Source organism: Perissodus microlepis, chromosome 7 (assembly GCF_051167445.1).
Source record: "Perissodus microlepis isolate ML-2025 ecotype Zambia chromosome 7, ASM5116744v1, whole genome shotgun sequence".
Taxonomy (NCBI): Eukaryota; Metazoa; Chordata; class Actinopteri; order Cichliformes; family Cichlidae; genus Perissodus; species Perissodus microlepis.
The window spans coordinates 12,665,551-12,682,363 of record NC_140467.1 but is presented as its reverse complement, the minus strand read 5'-3'; the positions used below and the strand labels follow the sequence as shown (position 1 = coordinate 12,682,363).

The following is a 16,813-nucleotide window of genomic DNA, read 5'->3' as shown; positions in this document are numbered from 1 at the left end:
AAGATGGAACTGACTACGTCCGTAAAATACACAAAGCAATAACTCATCTCAAATTATACAAAAGAATGGCATGAAGAAAGGCTAAGGGAAACCTGATGAGGATAACATGTTAACTTTCCAGCAGTCCTGTGGTTAACTGTACAGCCTACAGGCCAACTAAGAAGCTATCAGGAGTGCTGGGGAGTTAGTCTTGTGATCCGACTGCCGGACAGAGGGTTAGGGGTCAGCCCACGAGTGGCTGGAAACACAAAAGCCTTTTTTTCCTCAACATTTTTCACAATGAAGGAGCTGTGTTTGAATGAAGCTAAGCACCCTTTTATTATGAAATCCTAAAGCAACTGTAAGTACAGGGTTGTTGGAATTGTGGTATAGCCCATCCCTCTAGGGCCATCCTATCATCAGAGATGTCTGTCAAATCCTATCCCCCTATTGTTTGAACTGTGGTTGGGCTTTTCACCAAGCCCTAGGGAATGGGTGCCATGATCTGACTTGACCTGAGATTTTCACCAGTTCAGCTCTTGGCTCTTGCCTGGTAGACTCTGTGTGAAGCTCTCCTTAGGAAACACACCACATCATGTCAGATAAATAAAGTGGAATTAAAGAGGACAGCTGTTCCTCTTGCATGCAGTTTAAAACATCCAGCATGAAGGCCTACCATCTTCTGCCTGCCACAACACAGCAAAAGGACTCCAGATTGTGGCTTGAGAGAAAAAAGTACTTCCCAAAACCCTAGAGCCACACGCAAACTTTATCATGTGATGTGATTAAACCTTGCATGCCTTTATAAATGTCCAAAGTGACCCATGGGGCAAAAAATAAATAAAGTGAGTGATGCAAAGGGACAAAAGTCTTAAGGATGTTGAAGTTTCTGAGCTCCTTTGAAGTGTGATTCAGAACAAGGAGTTATACTCTTGAGCCATACTCGTCCTTGTCTCCAGTATTGTATCCAACATGCATGCCTTTGTCTCGTTCAGCAGCAACTCTAAAAAAAACCAACAGGTGATACTGTGCTTTAAAGAAACACAGTTATAGTTACCAGTGAGGTGTAAGAAATGATGGGGGGAGCATTTAGACAAAGATGTAACGTTAAACACCTTTCAATCCCTTCCAGGATGTAATTTGGAATGAGACTGTGACATAGCCTTTCATCTCCAAAAGTATGCATTTATGTGTTTTGGAAGGCATTGTCAGCACTGCTGAGCCTCACAACAATAAGGTCTTCAGTTTGAACATCCTGGATAGTTGCAGGCTGTGTGGCGTTTGCATGCTGTTCCTGTGTGTGGATAGATTTTCCCAAGATACTTTGGTATTACCTTAGATTAATTGCACCTTAGATTAATTGGTGATTTGAGGTATAGAAAGTGATTAAAAACACAAAGAATAAAGTGCTGTATGAACATATTTAAGTTTCACTTTAACTGCTTGAGTGGTCAGCAAGAAAAGTGCTGTAGATACGTCGGTCCATTTCTCCCCTCTGGTTAATACTAACCTATCCTTACATATTTAAACTAACATTGTTTTCCATATCTAAAAGTATGAATGCAGTAGTATACTCACATATCACTCCTCACCAGTGTGGAAGTTATCAGAATTTAAAAACAGCTATAACATTACTTCCTCTAGCCATAAAATTCTACATGCTTGTTTTTCTAGGTCAATCATTTTCATATATTTGTAACTATGTATCACAAAAATTACATAATAAGTTACAAAGTAACCCCATAAACATTGTCTAGTGTCCTACTAGTTGTTTATAGAAAACCATAACTGCACAAAAATGGGTTTATGATTCATGTGTTGTCACACTGCCAAGGAGTGACTAAGAGTGGCACAAGTGAATGCACACACGTTTCCCACCTATAAAATCCATTTAACGAGGGCACAACCACTATCATCAACTCCTGGACTTTTAAACTCTATATTTGATTGTCAGTTAAAGCAATCTGTCTCAATGTGTCAAATTTACATAGTGTTGTGTACTTTGTATTCCAGGCTCCATATCCAGTCATATAAAAAGCCAGTCAAATTCTTGTTGTATTTAGATATTTAGACTTCCTTAAAAAGTGTGGGGCAAACCAGGTTTGGGCGCCTTGACAACATTGTTCAAGGAATGGAAATAATCAAGCAGAGCAGATGTGGTTTAGTTAAAAAACAAAATGCATACAATAAGTTATTGTTCAGCAAGGGATGTTTTCTGTGATTTTGCCCTTTACCTACCCTTTTTGCCTTAATATGCAGCACATCAAGGTGACAATGAAAACAAGTCCCAGTGTACAGCTCACCAGTATGGGAACCAGTAAACCTGCAGAGCAGCATAAATATATATTTTGTCATAAGTGGCAATTATTGTTAAATAACAATTTCTAATGGGGTATGTTTATATTTCAGAGGCCTAAATATAAACTTGAATTTTCATGTGACATATCATAAATAAACAGAAATCAATACTTAGTAAGTCTTAATAATAAGGCTTTACGTTTAGACTTAGATGTGTTTATTGATCTAAGAAATACTTAAATAATTTATAAATTATTATTATAAACCTTCATGTTATGTATTGTGGCTTAACATGATTATACATGTCTGTTTAAAAATTGTTTACTGAGTCTAAAGCAACGTACCAGTGTTTATCCAAGAGAGGTCGTCTGAGTAACAGAGAGAGAGAGAGAGAGAAATAGTGAAAATGCATTTTAACAGATTTTAACTCAGATATAGCACCACCTAAGGAAAATAGTGAAAGGGCGACCCATGACTGATAATAGAGGGAAAATAATTACGTTTCAGTAGTTTTCATAGGAGAAACAGACACTCATATGACACAAACATTGGAATTTTTGTTCCTCTCAAATTTCTCCCGCAGCCCATTGACCCATTTGAAAAAATGTATATAATGTATAAATGAATTATCTGTGAATGACGGTGAGACAGGTGTAATGGTGAAGATGCAAGGAATAGAGAAGGTGGATGAATATAAATACCTGGGGGCAGCCATACAAAAAGCAATGGGTGGTCTACAAAAGAGGTGGAGAACAGAGTGCAAGCAGGGTGGTGGAGTGGGTGGAGACAAGTGTCTGAGATGATTTGTGACACAAGGATGCAAGATTGAGAGGGAAGCTTTACAAAAATAGTTGTGAGATCCATGATGTATTGTATGGAAACAGTGGTATCCTTAAAAAGACAGAGGGCACAGCTGGACATGGCTGAATTGAAGACGGTAAAATTCGCTAGGAGTGACCAGGATGGGTAGGATTACAAATAATTCCATCAGAGGGACAGCTCAGGTTGAGTGGTTTGGAGACAAAGTCAGAGAGAGACAGCTGAGATGGCTTGGACATGTGCAGAGGAGGGATAGTGGATATATTTGACAATGGATGCTGAAGATGCCAGACAGGAGGAAAGGAGAACGACCATAGAGAATATTCATGGATGTGGTGGAGGAGGACATATAGAGGGTGTGTAGTGGTTCCCTTTTGGGACCAGATGAAGGAAAAAGAAGAAATCATCATCGTGCTGTGACGTGGATCAAGTCAGAATTTTAAATACACAAGCGCAGTCTAAAACTTTATCTTAACTAGTTAACCCTCAACATTTTTAATTTGACTACTTGTTTAATCCTCCTCTAGATAGTTAAGGTGCAGAATCTACAAAGTACACACTTCTTTTTCGTGGCATGCAAAATAAACACAATGTAGTCAAATAACTTGCTGTCATTTCTCCTATTTAAGCATTAAATTCTGTTCATAGATGTGCAACTGAAAACCTTTAATGCTTTATTATTTTATATAAATATAGAAGTGAAATGTAAAAAGCTTCCGTTACCCAGCAAGGATCTAAAAATCATGTTAGCTCAAAAGAAATTCTTTTGGTTTAGCCACATTTCTACATTGTGTATGACAATAATTACTAGCATGGCTCCAGAATTACCATACTATAGGACTGAGCTTGGCATCCAGTAAAACACTTTAAATGGTCCTTGACATCTCCCACTCGTACAAGTTGACACGTAAAGATTTTCACACAGGAAACTTGTCATTTTTTATAGTTTATTGAAAAGCATTGCTTAGCCAGGCAAATGTGGGCAAAGATACCAAAAGTAATAACAAATTAAAAAAAATAATATATATATTTTCAGAGCAAAAATATACACACTGAGATAGTCCTATCATTATACTGAGGACAGTCACTGCTGGGCACTGGTTTTGCATCCGATTGATTTTGTGCAAAAAACAAACAAACAAAATCTGTGACAAAGAAAAACTGTTAACGTTTCTGAAAACTACAAATATGTGCACACACAGGAAAGTAAAATTGTAATATCACGTACATAAAGCATAAACTGGTTAAAAGAATGCAGGGCGTGGAAATCTGGCTGTCATTGTGGGACACACAACTGATGTCTGCTACAGAAAGTCACACTGAGTTTCAACAATGCCAGGCATCTCTCTAGTCTTCCCACTCCATAGGCAAAAGCCAAGGATGTGGATAACCCTGGCTTTGTGGTTTCCTGGAAACTGTAGCAGTGGAATGACCATTATATTGTGTCATTGGCACGTCTTTCTCCAATGCTGTGGAAGTCTTTCTTTGATTCATCATGGCTTTAGTCAGGGAATGATTTAACTCAGTAGCCTCGTCTGTTGGCCGTCCCTGGAGAATATACCTGATGGTAGGGAGAGCTAAGTCTGATCTGCACTCTAGGTAGCTTTTTAGGTTAAGCTCAGGGAAAACTGCATCTCTAAGAGCCTGAACCATCTGATTCTCAGCATGGGACTGTTTGAGCTGGTGGGAAACTCTCTGCTCCAGTGAGACGTAGCTCAGTGTGTTTTCTGCTAGCCTGAGTTTTCCCACATGGCGGTTGGCCTGGCTTTTCTTCCCAAGGGATGGATTCAGCGTTTGTTGTTTGGATTTGGCCAGTCTCTCACTCTGCTGGGTTTTGAGGTCTTTCTTCTTGCCAGCATGGTGTTTCTCTGAACCACTTGGTAGGAGCTTGTACAGGTCTTCATCAGCCAGGTCTCCTAAGTCGCCAACCAGTAGCTGCTGTATGATTTGCTTTCTTGTTAACGGAGATGTAACTGTAAGAGTACCATGCAGTCCTCTGCCTGCATCAGACACAGAGCCAATGTTGTTAAACAACCCCGCAAGCTGGATACTCATTTGGACGATGATGGATCTTCAAGCCCACCATGCAACAGCGCTGCTCATAGCGATACAGTAAAAGCTCAAGCTACTGTCTGCTAACTAGCGCTTCTGAGAAGCTCATAGCATGGGATTTCACACTGCCATGTCACAGCACGTCTCATTAGGAAAGCATAGCTCTGCGTGGAAAGCTTTGAGGAAACCATGCACATTCATACCACACAATATGGACCTAAATACCATACATTGCGGTACACCAGGCAACCACATAAAAGTAAGGCTTTAGGGACAAATTTAAGGGCTGCAGATGTTTTCAGCATGTCAGAGGAGTGGTTAAATCAACATGTCTTAAAAGATGGCGTACTTCCAGACAAGCTCATCAAGCTCAATCAAATTTAAAAATGATCAGCATCAAATCTAAGCCACAAGCAGGTTACACCATACAAGCCAAAGCCAGCATGACAGCTGTAATCTCTGCAGCAGAATAAAAGCCCTCAATTCATTCAAATATGTCTTTCAGCCATTTTTTAAAGCAGCACAGCAGCCATGTCGCTTATGTGACCTTTTCACCCATGCTCAGGTAATAAAGCAAGCCATGTTTGTAGACCATACTTACGTTCTTTGAAAGATGCCAAGACGAGCCGATTGTCAACAGGCTGTGTTTTCCTGTAGTTGTTATTCAGCGACATAGAGGCTGAGTCCTGGGCATTTGAGGAGTAGAGCGTTGCTGCTAGGGTCAGAAACTAAATAAAGCACAGCAAAACAAAAGCAAGTTTAGCACAAAGGCTTTTCCACACCAATAAAGTTTAAATGAGAGAAAGACGCCACACTGACACATCTTAAAAAATTTTGCAACTGCTTTCTTATTCTAATATTAAACCTGGTTAAAAGTTCACTTCAGCTGCTGAAGCACCTGTTTGCGAGAAACTGTTATAGGATTCCTGAACACCGTCCACAGGACACTCGGATAGCACGGAGGAGTCGTCAGTGAGCCGTCGTAGCGATAATACTCATCCAAACGCGTAGGCAGCAAAGCTCTGATGTTGAAAGCAGGCACCTTCACTTTCTGATCTGACAGTCGGAATGACAAAACAGAAATCAGCTGTTGGGTGACATTAGTGTAAAATCCATGACTGTCATATGAATGATTCAGACCTCAAACCTAGTTAAAGAATCACAAACTAAAGCCACAGCTTATGTTTTGCATAGGCTTATGTTTACTCCACATTAGTACTTAGAAAAAACTATTACTCAGGTCTTACCTCTGTATTTAATACCATTTATGAACTTCAGAATGTGTTCAAAAGCTGGATTGAACATCCCAACCTTTATAGAAACACAAATAATCAAATAGTTAGGTCTACTTTACAGAAGAAAACAAAATTACAGAACATTATCCACAAGGTCTCACCTCAACCAGCACACCCAGCACAGCCAGGCCATCAGATTTGTCCACGGCGGTGGAAATATTGGGATACTTATCTGAATTGTAATGCACTACATGCAACTGTGAACAAAAAGAACAATATGTCAATATCCTGCGGAGAAACACAAAACAAGAAGGTATTTTATGTAAATCACTCTCATTTTTATAACTCAAGCCATCTGTGACATAGTACTAATAGCAGCGATTTGGTGGGGTCATGGAAAAAGTGACACATACACTGCCAGATTGTTATGTACACCACTGCATCACTGCAACAGCCCTGTGATAAACCTTAAAGTACCTTAAGACAACCACCCTGTGTTCAGACTATTACTAAGTTTTGGGCGAGCATGGAGGTTGGTATATCATGTCATTATAACGTCTCTGCTCTCCATGTTATCTCCTTTTTATTTAAATGACAACTGTTATTAGTGTACACTTATAATAGCTATTCAATGCAGAGAGTAGATGTTAGTTGGATTGAACATAAGTGGAGGTATTCAGAAAGCATTGAATGTAATCTTCTGTGGAAGAAAATACCAAAAGAAAATATTTTACACCAGCTTTCTTATAGCAGAAAGTTATTCTATATTCTGTACAACCCAAAGGCTTCTTAGCCCTTCTGACCAAATAGTTTTATTTACAGACTTTGCTCTGTCTTGAGAATTAAGGAAGGCCTTTTCACCATTTCAGGAAAATGTTCAATTTCCCATCATGCCATGCCTCCAAAACAACATGTCATCAAGGAACTGTGGTTCTGGAGTCTGGAGAGACTTGAAAAGACGCATGTTTTCGACGTGTCCACACAGAAACTCAGGTCAAACCACAGCACCTTAAATGTGGCTGCACAGCAGCTGGAGCGTGGTCACATAAAATGAACACAGGTTGCAGTCGTTTCAGCAGTCGTTCCAGTCTGCCCACTGTAATCCAAATAATTCCAAATTATATACAACAGTATCCCATTTTCACCTACTTTACTTTAAACTTTACTTTCAAATCATCTTTTTTACCTGAAGTGCCAAAGTAAATACATGAAACTATTGTGTGAAACCTGTTTACAGGGCTTCACATGTTAAATAGCACAGACAGCCGCTCATTTAGCGAAGTGGTTTAAAACCACAGTATATAATAGCCTGGTACATACAATCCCCTAAAACCCTTTTGAGTAAGAGACTACATACCATCTAGCAATGAACATTCTGATACTGACCGATGTCTTTTTTCTGACTTTTAGTATATGCAACTAAATGCCAAATATGCTAATTTGATGATTGTAAACCAATGATTTATTTTGGTAAAAGAATCATCTATGTTCTCTGTAATATTAGCAGTGAGGGTTTAGAGTTAAAGTTTTTATGCATATAATTTCAATTTACACTTGATTGCACATCAAAATAGGCAGCACGTAGAAACAACACATTTGACAGATGGGTGTGAGCTACATATTTGCAGCAGTCTCAACAAACCACAACAGTGACATGCGAATGCTTTTCATATTTCATATTTAGCAACATCATCTTTGAAGGGTGTCAGTGGCTTCGATTCCCCTGCCAGTCAAATGTCACACGTTTCAGTCACAAAGTATTAATGCTTTGCTTGAAGCCAGAGTTGTCACTTCTAAGTACAGATAAGGGTAAAACTTATTTAAATAAGCAGACACAGATAATCATATCTTTAAATCCTGACAGAAGAAATATTGTGTGATATTTAATAACCTCACTCCACTCTCTCATTTAAATATTATAACTTCTGTTTCAGTTCTGTTTACTTCAGTTTACTTTGTTAGTCCACCTTCCTCCTCATCCATATTAATCGAAGGTTGCTTTTCTCATTCAATTCAGTTCAATTCAGTTTTATTTCTACAGCGCCAAATCACAACAACAGTCACCTCAAGGCGCTTTATATTCTAAGGTAGACTCTACAATAATCTCCACATTGACTATGGAAAGTCAGAGTCAGTGAGGCTCTGTGCTGAAATCATTCTAGGACTAAAGACCTACAAAGAAAAACATACTGTTTATTCATACATGCCAGAGGGATGAGGTGAGGTGAGGTGAGGTGAGGTGAGAAGCTACCTCTCAACTGAGAGTGTTGAGCTGGCAGGAAGACCAGTAGCAAAGAAAATGCAGAAATGAATCAGTAGCTAAGAGTTGGTAGAGTCAAGGAGAAAGTGAGATAGGTTACTGCTTGGTCATGACTGATGAGAAAGCTGCATCTTAGTCATATCACTTGCAGTTGATATTAAGATGGTACAGCTTATTACCTAACACCATTCATCCTAACAGGAAATGAATGAGTTGATGAACCAACCAGAACGAATATCTGACATGTACATGTAGAAAGTTGCAAAGATATTGACTATGTGCACGTTAGCATATGCCACTTCCGGTGCGGAAACTCCTGTGGGGAGCTTTGTTTCCGGTGTCCTATTCGCGCCTGGTTTACGGTCCAAAACAAGTTAAGCAAATGAATGAATCAAGCGGCGATTTACATTTCTATAGATGTCTTGGGCATTTACCCAATATATCTGTAAATGATGTTCATCGACTTGTCAATATTTTTTCCCCGTGCCTCAGAGCAAAAGAGAAAAGGGATTCAAATGTTATATTTCTCAGCTGTCCCTCGTTTATCGCGGGTGTTATGTTCTAAAAATAACCAGCGATAGGTGAAATCAAGTAGCCAATTTTATTTTTTGACGGTGCAAAACGTTTCGTGGACATACAGTACTGCACTTCAGAGTCACACTGCTAGCGATCGATGCAGCGATTCTGTACTGTACAGGAGAGACGTCACGGAGGAGATGTCTGCAGCGATCAGGACGCAGGACACAATGTGACGTAAAAAAAAAAGCATGCAAACTTGCACTAAAAAATCCGCGAAACAGCGAGGTGAAAGGTGAACCGCGTTATAGCGAGGGACCGAAGGTAAGTCACAACATACCCTTCGTAAATACTAATGTATAGAAACCGTTACCAGCAATCATTCATTTTGTGTGTGGCTTTTTTCATGGTTTGTTAACATGCTGTGTAGGTGTGTACTTGACTAGCTGATATCGACATAACGGGGGAAACATCTGGTTTGACTATTCTTCACCTGTAGTTTGAATGCTGAACATTTGCCTGTTTAAATCATAAGACCAGTCATTATACAGAGATGTGCTTCTGAATGTGGACGATGTGTCTTCTGCATGCAGTAATGCAGTTCTGCTTGTGTTGAGTGATGTAAACAACTGATCGATCTAAACGCTTTAAACGTCAAAATTGATCATTAGATTTTTTTATGACACAACAGCGGTGAGTGTTCCCACCTTCTCCTCTTTGTAACTTAACGCAATCTTTCCGTTTTCGAGTTTTGGACATGATTTTGGAGTATATCTTCGCAGTAGCGATTGACCGCAAAGTAAAGCTACCGGAAATGCACAACCCCACATTCGGTCTCAAACCAGGAAGTTAGCATTGTCTCGTGCACATAGTCAATTGAAATACTTTAGGACAACTACCTTGAATTTGTACTTAAGTGTAGTACTGTAGTGCACTACTATCTCTGAGAAGTGCAGTTTGCATTGTTTACCTCTGCAGCATACTGCTTACTGTTCACCGTATGCTCAGAACCTGCAGGCCGACTGGAGGAGCCCCAGTGGAAATGGAGTTGAGCCGCAGTGTATCGGTTATGTAGGCTGGAGATGGACATCATGGGGGACAATGAAAGCTGCACTGTGAATCAAAGCAAATGAAAGCACACATCAACATAAAGAGTCATGACTGCACCAGTAAACACTGGGGCATCACAAAACATGAGCTTTATCTAAACTGAGGAAGTCAGCATGCCAAATCCCCAACCCCCCACCCTTCCCTATCCCCACTGTCTTGTTCTGTCATAGTGGTGTAGCTGCTTTTAAGACCATTTATAGCCGGGTGACGCAAAGTGCATTTCGCATGATCGTCAGTGCATGACGAATGCTTGCACATGAAAACGCTTTGTCAGCCCATTTGGAATACACATCACACTGATGATGCCACTCAGTTTGTGGTGTTGAGGCCCACCAGGTATGCACACATAAGCATTTCTGTGTTATTTGCATTCTGTGTGCGGAAAGCAGTTTTGTTATGCAGATATAACAGCAATGCATCCTTGCCAACATTCGGAAGGCATGACATGCATCCTCAGCTATACATGATTGTCACAAAAATTCCTAATGGAGCAGTTTGTACATGATGTTTGAGGGAACATGACAGAAACGTATCTAACTAGTTTTGCAGCGCACAGTTTATTGCATATGTGGCAGGATGAATGTTATTCTTTGGTTCAACCCACTTTCAGCCTGGCGCATTAGGGGGCGCTAGTATAAATAGTGGCCATTTGAGCATTCCTGGATCTCTTACCTATGATCTCCTTTTTGGTCACCTGACTTCCTTTGGTGTTGCAGAGATCATTCTGAAGCCTCCATCGCGGCTGGTCATAGCTGTAGAAGCCTCCTTTGAGCCACTCTGCTCATGTTTCATGACGCGCTCTACTCGGAAGTGTGGGCCTTAGTTTTACGCAACGCCACGCTAACAGAAGTGCTGCTGCTTTGCTTTGCCTTGCTTTTACCGTCTGTCCCCGTTGTGAGGTTTCTTTTCCTGCTGCTGCCAGCTTTTTAAAGTGGACGTCGGCGTGGACAGCGGCCATATGCATGCCGGTTATGGGAATCGGCTGGCGTACATATTAATGGACCGGATGATTAACTTGTAGTCGGGCAGACGGCAGGTTGGAGCAACACGGCGATTCCGTTTGCTCCAGATTTTAAAGTTTTATCCCGATTGTATGTTTTCTGTTGTTTTGATTTGTAGTTTTGATTTTTGTTACGCCACTGGTGGGAGGCCCTTTTTCTAGCTGCAGATCACCAGTGTGGTCCTGCAGTTGGGTTATCCCCCAGCGCTACATTAGTTTTGTTGTAATATATTAAAATTTTCTTTGTTCTTTTATTCAGATGCGGAGTGCCGACGTGGAGGAGACTAGGGTGCCTTGGTGGTGGGATCCTTGAGTGTACACACCTGCCTTGTTTAGTTTATTAGTGTGTGTGATTTTGTGTTGCACTTGTGTCTTGGTGTGTTTTCTTTTTTTTGGAGTTTGTGCGTGGCATCCCTGCCCCTCCACTGGTAAGCCTCAGCTCTGAATACCTTTTTAAGCATATTTGTACATGGATATTTATGATTGTGCTTTTATACGGTGTTTTAAATAATTTTTAATAAATTGTCAACTTGTTTTATCATTGAACCTCATCTCTGTACTGAGTATAACAAACCCTAACTGCCTCCTTGGTGATTAGTGTTACTTCCAGTATTCTCTGGGTGAAATTCCCAGAGTGGCGTTGTCTTAAACTGTGAAGAGTATTTACTTTATTCTCACCTTGTGCTGCCACACATAGTTTCACTTCACTTCGCTATGTTCTAAATAAATATTGCACATTAAATTTAAGCTGGTTTCCTTCATTAAGATGCGTCAGTCCAAGCAGAGGCGGATCAGATGAGTAGTCTTTGGTCATATTTTCCCAGGCAGTTAAGATAATAAGAGGTTGATTATAGAAAATTGCTGTGGCAGATGAAGAAAAAAGATCTGCCTATCATTTTCCTAAGTTTGGCCCAGAAAATAGGTCTCCACATTTATGTGTGGACATTTTAATGAATGCATAGACAAGCGCATCACTTTCATTTTAAAAACTTTTAGATTTCAGGCCAAACAAAGCATGGCATACTTAAATATTTGCTTAGTTTGATACACACTGTCTTACTTGTGATGAGTGTAAGTACATCTTACATCGTATTGCACGTCTTACATATTCTTTGGATAACACTGTTGATGTATACTCACCAGAGTGTCCATTGTTTCCAAGAGTGAGCTGCTCATTTGGAGACAGGTTGTAGTTCTGAACCTCAATTGGACGTAAAGTGGGATCAAACCTTAGCAGATCTGACTCCAAGTCTATTGGTGACTGTAGCGCTCCACCACAATACGGATAACGCTCGGACCAGTGGTCCTGTCCTTGGGGTCCTGCAACAACATTAACATTATTACATTATGCAATTTTTGAATCTGAATTTGCACTAATACCTAGATTTCAATTTTAAAAGTGTGGATTCACCAGAAAACATTAACATGGACATTTTTCAGAAACTAAACTGTTTAATGTTATCAGGCAAACATCTCACAGTGTGAGGCTAAACAGTGGGTGGCTCCAAAGAGGGCTAGAGTTTGTTTTAGTGTGTAATAAATGTCTTATCTTCGGTCCAAATGACTTATTATTATCTATAAACAAGATGGTGGGAGGGAGCCTACGGCTCTGCTCATGGGCTTTTTTTGAAGCAGTGAGAAAAGAGAACCAGCCTGCTGCTTGCAGGCAGCGCCACGCAGTGAGAATGCCGTCTCTCTCCAAATGAGAGGTTTCTATAAAGTGCAAGACACCGAAAATGGCCACATTTACAATTGAGTCATACGGTTTACAAAGCGACCTCAGTTTTTTTTGTCAGGGGGGTAACTCTCAAAAATGTTTCCTCCAAGGCCACGAGGCACAGTGTGCTTTAAAATAATACAGAAATTGGGAAACAATTATTTTTTAAAAATGGACTGAGAAGAAAAGCAGGAAGCTGTTGAATGTGCATTTTCATTGCGTGATGTTTTAAGTGTAAGCGTCTATGCACTGAGCTTTTCAAACATGAAAGTCAGGCTAATAGTTTGCAATGAATGGACTTCATCAAATTTGAAATGTCACATTTGTGACAAAATGGAAGAAGCTGTGCGTATGCTCTCATCTTGGCAGCACAATTGCTGCTAATTCATTATCTGTTTAGCATTCATCAAAAGATTCACCATTCACCATATGCCAGCTGACCATGGTTAAATATAAAAGATTGCCCCCAACCTCCCTCTCAGACAAATGTGGATTGACTGTATAAGACATGCCAGAAGTCGTCAAGCAAAGTAGCAAAATCACTGAATACTTGTTTGATGAAAAGCTCCAAGTTCAATCTAGGCAAACCTTCTCTAACTAAGAAGAAAATTGTTCTTATTTTACTTTTTCTGTTACTCACTATTCATAACATTTGTGTTTTACTTTGATGCTGGCTGCCCTTTAATATAGGATGTTTAGTGGCCCTTGGTGGTCCCTAGGCAGTACTTGGTAGAACATAGATGACTGTGGGTAATTTCTACGTAAAAGAAATCTTAAAATAGAAGATTTTAACAAGCTTTTCTAAGCAATCCTCTAAACATCACACTGGTAGAAGAGCAGGGTGAGAGGAATACAACAGACATTGTTAATCTCATTTATTTTATTCTCGTGCAAAGACTCATTGTATGTCCTTTGCCAGAGGGTGGAGTGTTGAGGTGGAGATAATTTATATGACTCAGCTGTAGCACCACCACCAACAGAAAGTGCTACCAGTAGACAGACTGCTGACTACTATAATGTGGCATTTAGTATTTAATCTATGTTATTCTATGTTATCTATTTTTGTATATTTATATATTGTGCATATTTCAGGATGAAGCACCAAGAAGCACTGTCACAGTACTCCGTACTGACATATAAGGTCAGTCATTATCCTAATTAAGAACAGATACATTCTAATCGAACTATATTAATCATGACTACAAATTACTGACCAGAGAAGTGGGTATTTTCTTATTCAGCCCAAAGGAACCAGAGGTAAAGAATCCCTCCACCGTTTGGGTAACTTTTAAAGGTAATAGAGGACTTGATCAATGATTTTTTTTTCCCAAAGATTGCTTAAGATTTTTCCAGAAAACAAAAACAAAAAACTGTCAAGACAAATTATATACATTTCCATTGCTTCACCTGCAAAGATTTTGCTTTAACATTCAGACATTTTTAGGTGGAACATAATGACAAGAGGTTTTAGTAAGAGTAGTTTATGTAAGAGATAGACATGATTCAAGAAGTCCCTCTCCATGAAGCTTAAGGCACCAGACAAAGGCAGCCAGCCACTTATGAAATGTTATAATTGTAGAGTCCGACTTTGTTCATCACAGACAAAAGTGGTGACTGTGCATGGTGTTTACCACACTGTCATCGCTTTTGTCTTCCTGTTTGACACTGTGACTTAAAACACTGATGAAGAGCCAAAAAGAAAATAATGCTTTTTCGATGTCAGTTCTTACTGGATAGCGCAAAGCAAAAAAAACAAAAAACAACAACAACAACAAAAAACCCATCAACAACAACTTTATTATATCATATAAACTTTTTATATTTTATTTACCATATATATATTACAAATTGTGTGTAAAATATTGTCACACTTACCATCATATGTCCATTTGGCACCTAAACAAGACAGAAAGAAAGCACTTGTAGAACAAGAGTTTACGGTACATACAAATAGTAAAATTTCATAGCCAACTTTTGATAAATTAAAAACGGTCACGAATCAAACTACACACAAAAGAAACATAAAAGAAAAAGTAAAAAAGAAAAACTTCTTGGTCTCCGTCACTAAGCATGCAGCTGGATTGAGACACCTGCTTTAAAGAATCATTTTCTACACACAGAGAGAGAAAATCTTAGCAATGCATGGTAAGATTTCTATGTATTTATTTCTTTACTGTAGGAGCGCTTACCATGCACTGCGCTGAATAAAGTCAGCTGAAGGGAAACGATGACAGTGCGAGTCAGAAACTGCATCTTGATCGCCTCAGCCCTCCCTCGCAGTCTGCTGTCAACCCGGTGCGGAGCAAGAGCTTGAAGCACCGAAGCCCCAGCCTTCAAACCGGCCGGCTTTTTATACTCATGCCGTCAGCTTCTCTGTAGCTTGCGCTGACGTCAGAGCAACAACATAACCAGCCTCCACAGTCATTTGGTCACGGTCCGGATTGTGACAGCAGCGGCCGCATATAAGTATAGTCAGTCATTTAGGTTTCCGAGTCCGATGTACCAGCAGACGGAGGGTTCAGCAGAAGCGGCGATGCGCTCCCTCACAAAACATACAGACCTACACACTCCAAACACATTCCCAACATCTGTATTTGCTAACAGTTAAAAAAATAAATAAATACAACTACTACCAGTTATGTAGAGGAGTAAGCTTTGGTGACCTTCAGGCCAGAGACCAAAGTTTGAGTGACACATTTCAATTAAAATAAGTTTTATATCAGCCTAGGAAGGAATTGCAGTTAACACAAGAAACCAGCAAAACAAACCATGACTTCTGACCACAGGTAGGAAGGTTGTTAATATAAATTTAATTCCTGTTTAAACTTAAAAGTAATGGTGTTTAATTTAAATGCTATGTTTGATAATTGTTATATTATTAATGCTTAACCCTATGGAGCCCGATTTGTGCTGTAAAGATTCGTTTTGTTGTTGCATCTGCGTGGCTTCATCTGTTCTTGTTATGGTATTTATGTGTTTTTTGCTGTTATAGAGCACTGTCAAAGTATAAAGATCTGTGACCTCAATAATAGCAGCTGCACTGCTGCAATAATGGGTATCATAATAAACTAAAACTCAACACACTTAAAAACACGTCACAGATTTTCACACAACATTTGTATGATGTTTAAATACTACGTTGATTAAGGTTGATCGTTAAAAACTACTAGGTTAATACCGTTGTATTAACCTAGTAGTTTTAACGATAGGTAAGTGAGCAGGGGAGATGAGAAGGGAGAGGTATGTGAGACAGGGAGAGGTAAGTGAGACAGGTAAGTGTGACAGGAAGCCTGTAGCATGAGAGATAGCTTTGTGTTTTCTGGTATCACAGAATCTGCCGACGAGGATGCGGAAGAAACGGTGAGAGGTTTCATTAACCCTTTAATAGAGCCGTCCGCCGGAGCTTATCTTTATATTTTTACATGCTGTAGTGCCATTTTTGGGAGCATTTCAAGTTCCTATACATCGATACAACCGTTATATCCCAAATTTTAATCATATGTATGCATTAAGTCCATAGTAACTACATAAATTGCAAAAAGTGCAATAAACTACAAAAAAATTGAAAATCGTTGTAGTCTTTTACATATATTTCGAGAAATTTAAGAGGTTTATCCCTCAAAACTGTAAATACAAAAAAGTTGCACAAAATAGTTTGCCACCACTTCATAGTTTTATTTTTGAGATACACCAATTTTTATATACTGCAGGAAAACTGAAAATAAATATTATAATGCAAATTTGCAAAAAAAAAAGGCCCTGAAGATAAAAAACTACATTTTCCATGAAAATGACATCACTTCCGGTTTCGGGCAGGTAATGGCGGA

At 39.5% G+C, this 16,813-nt stretch overlaps 1 protein-coding gene across 1 annotated transcript; it reads right to left on the bottom strand.

Moving 5' to 3' along the window:
- Positions 1 to 4,026: 4,026 nt before the first annotated feature.
- Positions 4,027 to 15,413, bottom strand: ca12 (carbonic anhydrase 12). The gene is made up of 9 exons (XM_084933484.1): positions 15,176 to 15,413; positions 14,862 to 14,882; positions 12,410 to 12,589; positions 10,130 to 10,272; positions 6,545 to 6,640; positions 6,396 to 6,459; positions 6,047 to 6,204; positions 5,750 to 5,876; positions 4,027 to 5,096 (listed from the first exon to the last, which is right to left on the bottom strand). The coding sequence occupies exons 1-9, from the start codon at positions 15,237 to 15,239 to the stop codon at positions 4,444 to 4,446; spliced, it is 1,506 nt and encodes a 501-aa protein (XP_084789610.1). The 5' UTR covers positions 15,240 to 15,413; the 3' UTR covers positions 4,027 to 4,443.
- Positions 15,414 to 16,813: the final 1,400 nt, after the last annotated feature.